At 30.6% G+C, this 8,244-nt stretch overlaps 1 protein-coding gene across 1 annotated transcript; it reads right to left on the bottom strand.

The window, feature by feature from the left end:
* Positions 1 to 354: 354 nt before the first annotated feature.
* On the bottom strand, positions 355 to 1,434 carry LOC134266849 (uncharacterized). Its single transcript, XM_062749060.1, has one exon. The coding sequence runs from the start codon at positions 1,427 to 1,429 to the stop codon at positions 479 to 481; it is 951 nt and encodes a 316-aa protein (XP_062605044.1). The 5' UTR covers positions 1,430 to 1,434; the 3' UTR covers positions 355 to 478.
* Between the last annotated feature and the right edge of the window lie 6,810 nt (positions 1,435 to 8,244).

Genomic DNA, 8,244 nt, shown 5'->3' with positions numbered 1-8,244 from the left:
GACCAACATCCTTCACCCTCTAACCTGCAACCTCGACACACAAATACAAACAAACAAAAGGCCCATAGTATTTGACAAATAGACGTATTTTATTTTTAAATAAAACAATGAATGTCACCAAAAAGTATATTTGATCATCAGATGGAATTAATCAAAAGAATCAATTGGAAAGGATTTTGACGATGTTTGGGGTTTCTCATAGTTTATAATGATTAAGAGGTTTTTAAAAAAAATTCTTAAGATTACTTTATTGGCTTGATTTATTTTGCTTCAAGATACCAGGTAGCACCCTCCCACACTCCTCCAAACCCCCATCCCCCAAAGAGAGAGAGAGAGAATTGTGTCTAAAATTTTTATTCAAGCTAAAATCACATTTTCTTCAAAAATTTAGATTACATCGTTTCTAAAAATTATGAATTGTGAATTACACAGTGTTTCATGAAAATGCCCAAAATCAGGCAGGAAATGTTAAACAGAATTACCACCGGTACCTGTTCCAGTTGCCCCCAAATAAGGACAGTCTGTTAGGATTATACCTTCTGTAATATGGAGAATTAAATGAATTACGCGAGTTCAGTCTAGAAATGACATTTCGATAATTTCTGAATCTATTCCTGTACAGCCCATCCCTTTCATCCGAATCATCTCTGTAATACGGATTCCTGTATCTAGACCATCTTCCAAATCGTTCGTTGGAACCGGAACCGCGTCTTCGATACCTATATGGATAATATGGAGATCTGAATCTTTCCCCAGAATTCTCCTCTGAACTGTCTCTCCATCGTCGTCCGAAATAAGATCGATTGAAAATTCCTCGTCTTCTTTCTCCTGAGCCCCACCTTTCATTAGAATCGCTACCGAATCTTCCGCGACGATTATATCTATTGTAGATCCCCCAACGTCTTTCACCGGATTCGTTGCTGCTATCTGAATTTGAGCCAAATCGTCTTCTTCTTCTATTCATAGACCTGTATAAATTTGTCCAAGAATTCCTTCTCTCTCCGGATTCATCAGAATCAAATCGGTTTGACCTCCTTCTCAAATTTCGTAGATAACGTCGAAGTCCACGTCCGGAGTATCTGTTTGAGAATCTATTAAACCTATTGTCAAAATAATCATCATAATCATTATCATAAAGTCCACCAAACCTCGGATTCCAAGATGAGAATCGATATGGATCGTAGGTCCAAAGTCCATTTCTTCCTAAAGGCGAAAATACATTGCTTGTAGATTGTACCCTACCTAGAGGATTTTGCACGGTTTGGGTTGCGGGCAAAACAGTTGCAGTGGGCGTAACTGCGCTCCCTTCACTTAGTTGACGCCCTAGCACATCTCCTATTGTGTTTTCTGAACCAAAAAAGTTCTGTCCAAGAATAGTTGACGAAAAATAGGAAGCCGAAACCAACAGAAAAATACTTATTTTCTGCATGGTGGCCTTATCTAAAATACAAAGTATTTATTTGTAATTTTTTGGAAGATGATTATTTCTTTTAAAAAAGCCTGACATAATTAACTTTTACATACAGATCTGCTACTGTTTACATTTTTTTCTAAAACAGTTTAAAATGAATATAAATACATGCAAATCATGAAAGCGTTTCAATTAAATGCTGCCTTTGATATAGTACAATAATTTTGGTATTCCTCATGAAAAAAAATAGCCATAAAGATAAGTCCTTTAATAAGACAATTTGAACTTTGGAATGTTTGAATGCTTTTAAATTTTCATTAACAAATATAAGAGAAACATACCTTTTATGTCCGAGGTCTAAAGGTCCTTCTAAATATGACTAAAATTCAATGCATATATGTTAGTTTTATAGTAAATTCTAAAGATAAACAGAATGGTAATCTGTCATTTGTTAACATTTCTACGTTCCTCCATCCCAATCGATCTTATTGTTGACCTTTGATAAAAACACAAAAACACAAAAAGGCATGATGACTGTCAGTCAAAAATTTCTAACACTTTGTAATTTGTGTTTTATAATAAAATTATTTACTTTCTGCTTATATTTCTTCAATGATTAATTTATTGACGACAGAAAAGAATATAAATTGAATAATATTTTCACATACATTGTAATTTTCAGGGGAACTTCTTAATTATATAAGTAATGGTTTAAAATAAGGTTTCCCTCGGGTTAATATCATGACCACCGAAAAAAAATAACATTTACCAAAAGTCTCAAAAATGCCTGTCATTAAAAAGAAAACGAACCACTCTACAAACAAATATATGTACATGTAAGGGTGCATTTTTGAACTTAGACTTGACGGCAGAACTATGGCGGTATGGTTTTACTAATATATTTGAGTCTTTTGCCATAATGCTATGAACAGAGACTTAAAAATAAATTCATAACGCCACAGTTCTTTAATTTTTTTCAAAAGTTTTTTTAATTATTATCAAATACTTTTATATCTATTTTTCTCGATGGCCAAACAAATCAAAATTTTTCTTCAAGCATTTGACGCCAAGAAAATGTGCGACTTCAACGGCATGTGAAATTCATTTTTAATTTTAACAAATATACATATTTTTAAATTTCTTAGATTAAAAATAGAAAATCAATATATTTACAATAAGGAGTAGTTTGATTCCCATTTCTAATTAAATATGGAATTTCAAAAGAAGTCAATGTAAGCAAACTATTATTACAAACAATACTACACTCCTCAAAAGTTTTTTTTTATTTTCACGTAACACAAAGATCTTAAGGATTGATTTCTATTTTTTTAATTAGATGACCTTCAATTAAAATGATTGAGTATTATTTCACATGCAGAAGAAAGGTCGTGAGCGGAATGTATTTTTAATCATGTTTAAAATTGATTTATTAGAATGCTACAAATCTCTCTCATGCAACAAACCACGTGTTTGATATTAAAGTTGTACAATTGATATTATCAAGTTCACAAAATGCTAAATTGATTGATTTGCAATCTTCAAGAAATAGAGGAGCTTTGACAAGGATTATAGTTTATCTAATCAAAATATCGGTGAGGGAGCTTAAGACAATGTTCCTCCCAAAATATATTAACCGTGTTAAATGCCATTTTTAATGCTCACTACGTAAAATGTTTCTGAATACTGAGTAACGATTTCATCTTTTTCAGGGTTCCTACTTTAAGGAAATCGGATATGTCCTAAAGGGTGTCATTTCATCGTAATTTATGTATCTAATATTAGTTTGTTTTGCTAGTTTTATCTTAATCATTCATATTAAATGGAAAAAGAAATATTTTTCTATTTTGCTTATTTTTCATCTTTCTGTTTAAAAGAGAATGTTCTAAACAAACAAGATTTGGATTTGCGCTATTTGTTTCTATTTTGTCAACAACTGCGTTGACTAAAGGTGAATAAGAATAACAGTTTTGTATTCATTAGATTATGGGATCTGAACGAATGTTTTAGAAGAAAAAAAAATGCGCAAATGTTATCAATTACATATAAAATTAAGGTCAGAACATCAAACAATTAAATAAATCAATCTATCCTTATTTTTTTAGTTAAGAGACATTCTTGAAAAATCATTTGTTCCTCAGAGAAATAGTTTACGCTTAATGTTTTAAGACGCAGTTTTGGTTTTTATAAAATACTCATTTTTACATAAAGAAATGAAAATGATTAATTTCCTTATACTATGCATTTTTTTAACTGAGTAAATTTTTGATAGAACTTATTGCTTTTTAAGCCCCTGTTTTCGAAGTTTCGGGAAGTCATTTTTGCATTGTCCGTCAACCAGTTTTTTTCTGTCTGTCTGTAAATCTGTTTGTCTGTCTGCAAAAATTTTAACCTTGCCTAATAACTTTGGATATATTGAGGGTATGATTTTCATATTACAATTGTTTAATTCTTGTAAAAAGAATTTCTTTTGCTACCGCAAAATTGACTTTTTGATCTTGGTCCTGGGCACTTACTTAGTTTTGCATATTTGTACCCAATTTCAACATTGGTCATATGTGTAACAATTGAACAGTTAGGCCTAGAGCTTTCATTCTAGGTGAGTTTTCCATTGGATATCAACAACTTTGACCATTTGATCTAGACCTAGGTATTAAATTACATTGAACTTTAAAAAAAACTTGAACTTTGTAAGTTCAAAAATATTAATGAGGTGGATTTCTCTTGTTTTGTTTTATGTCCCCGTAAACAAAGTTTCGGGGGTATATAGTTTTTGTCGTCTCCGTCTGTCTGTCTCTCTGTTTGTCTGTTTGTCTGCAAAAACTTTGACCCTGCCCATAACTTTTGATTTAGTGGAGCTATGACTTTGATATTTCAAATGTGTATTCCTTGTGACAAGACCTTTTTAGGTACCACCAAATTTGACCTTGACCTTTGCGTTTGACCCATTTTTACTCAAAAATTCCAAGTTTTTTTTGGCCATATCTTTTGAACAGTAGATATCAAGACATTTATATGTCACACAAATATTGTTTTAGAAAGAGTTTTCATTGGATACCAACATCCATGACCTTTTGACATTGACCTTTTAGATTTTCGTCCTTATGAAAAAACTTTAACTTTGGCCATAACTTTTGAACAGTAAGGGATAGGGAATTCATATTTCATACACATATGTAATCCTTGTGAGAAGACCCTTCATTTGATACCAACAACTTTGACCATTTGACCTTGTCCTTGGAGTTAGACCTACTTTTAAAAAGCAAACCATGACCACAACTTTTAAAGGCTTAGGGCTAGTGCATTCATACTTTATATTTTTCATCCTCGTGACAAGATCTTCGTTTGGGTACCACCAAATCTGACCTTTTGACCTTGTCCTTGGAGTTTGACCTAAATTTCAAAATTGGTAACCTTGACCATAACTTTTGAAGGGTTTGGGATAGGGCTTTCATATTTAACGTATTTATTTTTTTTCTGGCAAGACCTTCCATTAGATACCAATAACCTTGACCTTTTGACCTTGGAGATTTCCGTACTTATGAATTAAGTTAACCTTGGCCATAACGTTTGAACTCTAAGGACTAGTGATCATACTTCACATATGTAAGTCGTGTGACTAGACCTTTCATTTGATATTAAGAATTATAACCCTTTGACCTTGACATTGGAGTTAGACCTACTTTTTAAAATCGGTAACCTTGGCCATAACTTTTGAAGGGTTGCGACTATGGCTTCCATACTTCACATATGTATTCTTTGTGCCAAGACCTTTCATTTGATACTAATTGCCTTGACCTTGGATATTTCCGTACTTATTAAAAAAACTTAAACCTTGACCTACTTTCATATTTCACAATTGTATATCCAGTGAGAATACCACACTTTGGATAACAATATATTAACTCTTTACAACTTACTGAACTGTTATGCAACAAACATTTAATGGTCACGTCATGGAAATAGAAATTTACCATTTCCCCGCAAGAACCTTTTATCGTGGTACACGTTTCTAAAGTTTAGCGTAAATAATATTATGACGTTATATTTTAATACAAAAAAAACTTTTTTTTTATTTCATAAGATTTTTGCAAGTATGAAATAGAAGGAAATTGGCATTAAATTAAAGATTCAATGAACTTTTTAAAGTGCGTGAAAATGCGTGATTGCGGGGAAACGGTATATGCGTGATTTTGCGTTAGAAATAGGAAATGGTATATGCGTTAAAATGCGTGATTGCGGGGAAGGGGGTTAAATTTGCATATAAGAAAAGTTTAACCTTCGCTATGTTGTCATACGGGGGCATCAGTGTTTCATAAACATATCTTGTTTCATCTTTTTTGTCTAATTACAGAATGAATTGCAAAAATCATAAAAGTAAGACGAAAAAAAGGCATTGCCTGTCGCATACATATCATATCGCTCAAGCTTTAATTAATATTGAATTAATCTTTATATTTGAGTGTCACTATTTGAGTGTCACCTGTCGTATATAAAAGCACGAACTTCAATCCTTTTGATTTCAATTTATAAATATATTTTTTCCTCATAATGTTAATTTGATTATTTTTTTTAATTCGCGCTTAAAGAAAATTCTACAATATTTTTTTCTTAAATAACATAAAAGAAAGCATCATGTGTGAAGGTTAATAAAGAAAATGAATATTGGAATTGAAAGTGACAAAATCTTATATCGACTTTTGATTGTTAAATTTCTAACCCAACCCCTTAAAGATAATTGTGTTTTACAGTTTAAATAAAGAAAACTAACGCTAATCAAAGCGCGATTAAGTATGCATATATTATTGAATAGTTGTAGTACCAGTGGTATATTACAATGAGTTTCTTGTTCCATTAAGGGGTTATAATTATTATGTTCTCGTAATCACCTGATACAAAATTTGCTGAGTGCCAACAATAAACTATTCCTGCAGACTGGAGTTTAGCTGAAAAATGCATTTAAGTCTTATTTTTCATCTAACAGGTAAGTACATGTATCATGATATAATTAATATTTTTGTTACAGGTAAAAAATAGAATTCCTCATAAATCTCTAATTTGCATTCAATACTTTATTGAATTATAGAAGTTTAAAGAAGGCATACTTTGAAGGAGTTAACAATTTAGAAGTAAAAATATCTTAACCATTTTCATTTTTATTTTCCGTAATGTGCAAATGACAAAGACTTGGAGCCTGTATTTTCATGACAGAACTGAAAAGTTTCCAGTAATACATGAGTTTTATCATAAAACACATGTTTAATGCGTGATAATTATGTTACTTATAAATTACTAATGCCTTTTAAAGTGTTAAAATACATTTTTGGCTTGTTTTTACTTAGTAAGCATTATATTTTTTAAGGGCAAAAAAAAAAAAATCAACAAAATGCTTCTTCTAGATCTTTCTCTGGTGACAATGGCTATGATAAAAATGAATTAAACAGAAATTTCTTCTCTTTCAAAGATGAATTGGTGTTCTTAGGGTCTCAACCATATCAAGTGTTATGTTTTAGATCTTTCTAATGAGGACGTTTCAATTAACCACTCATGAATGATTAATAATTAGGAAGTGGTGAATATGTTTATATAGAGAGAGGTTAAAAAGCAAACACCTGTTTAGGAATGTTTACTAGTAAATATTTGTATATATTTTCATAATTACAAAAAAACAAGCTCTGTATGGTCGAGTTTTATCAAATATGTGTCTTTTTATCATTTTTGTATTATTTTTTTTAAATATCTACGTTTATAACAATAATCCAGCCTCAGAATATGTTTGGTTATGCAGACCACCCACGTTGCAAGTGATCTACAAACATGTAACATGACTCTGTAAAATAAAGCCATTTTGAATGAAATTTATTGGAAACAAAAGACAGATGTTAGATTGGTTGACACACGATTTTTTTTTTTAACTCTAGTTTTATTTTCTATGCATACTCAGAAACATTGATTAAAATACTTGCACGTTAAACAAAGATATGTAAAGTACGCAATTTTCTGAGAAAAAAAGAAAAGATATGCAAACGAAAATGGTATACACAAAAAGATTAACATATTAAAAAACGGAACATAGAAATTTTGAACAAGTAGCTCCTTTCAACATAAAATTAATAATTCAATTTTTTTGGTATAAATGATGAATAACAAAAAGTAAACTTTTTAAACTTATACCTGGTATTTGAAAAGTTGTTTTTTTTTTAAAGAATTCATTACGACTTAGCATATTACATATTACTTATCAAAGTATTTTTTTGCAAGGAAACAATACAAATTTGTCAAGTTTTTCAAAAAAGAAATTTACAACAGTACGAAACGGTTGAATTTTTAGAAATTAGGTAAGCACAATGAACATTTATAATTAAATCAGTCGTAAATATCTTTTCATCAAAAATAATAACCTCTAAAAGGTTATGACAAATTTGATATATTTATTTGCCTTTAAGAAAATACCTTTTATTCATTTTTCTTTAAATACTTGAAAAATGTCAACAATTTCATGTATAAAATTAGTTTTCTTTCAGAAATGCTCTACTGCTTGTGAAGTTGTATAAAAAGCACAATGCAGATTAAACTATCTGATATTCATAACTGGTTAATTTGCATTACTGTAAAATGTAAGTTCGCTTAGAATATAGGACACACACACACATTGATTTAAGCATGATGAATAATTCTGAAGGCCTACTGCGGAATTGAATATAACACAAATATTGCTTCTATCGAATCATTTTTAAAGGAGATGCTTATGTACAAATGCCTGACGTTACTACCAATTTAAAGGCAAGCCCTTTGAATGACGCAGTAATACAATCAACATGCTTAATTTTATATAG

This window comes from Saccostrea cucullata, unplaced genomic scaffold (genome assembly GCF_032062105.1).
Source record: "Saccostrea cucullata isolate Sc308-1 unplaced genomic scaffold, CSIRO_AGI_Scuc_v1 ctg397, whole genome shotgun sequence".
NCBI lineage: Eukaryota > Metazoa > Mollusca > Bivalvia > Ostreida > Ostreidae > Saccostrea > Saccostrea cuccullata.
This window is presented reverse-complemented; position numbering and strand designations above follow the sequence as displayed.

Bases quoted from the DNA above. Each gene is read 5' to 3' on its own strand.
- LOC134266849 (XM_062749060.1), bottom strand. From the start codon at position 1,429: ATGCAGAAAATAAGTATTTTTCTGTTGGTTTCGGCTTCCTATTTTTCG.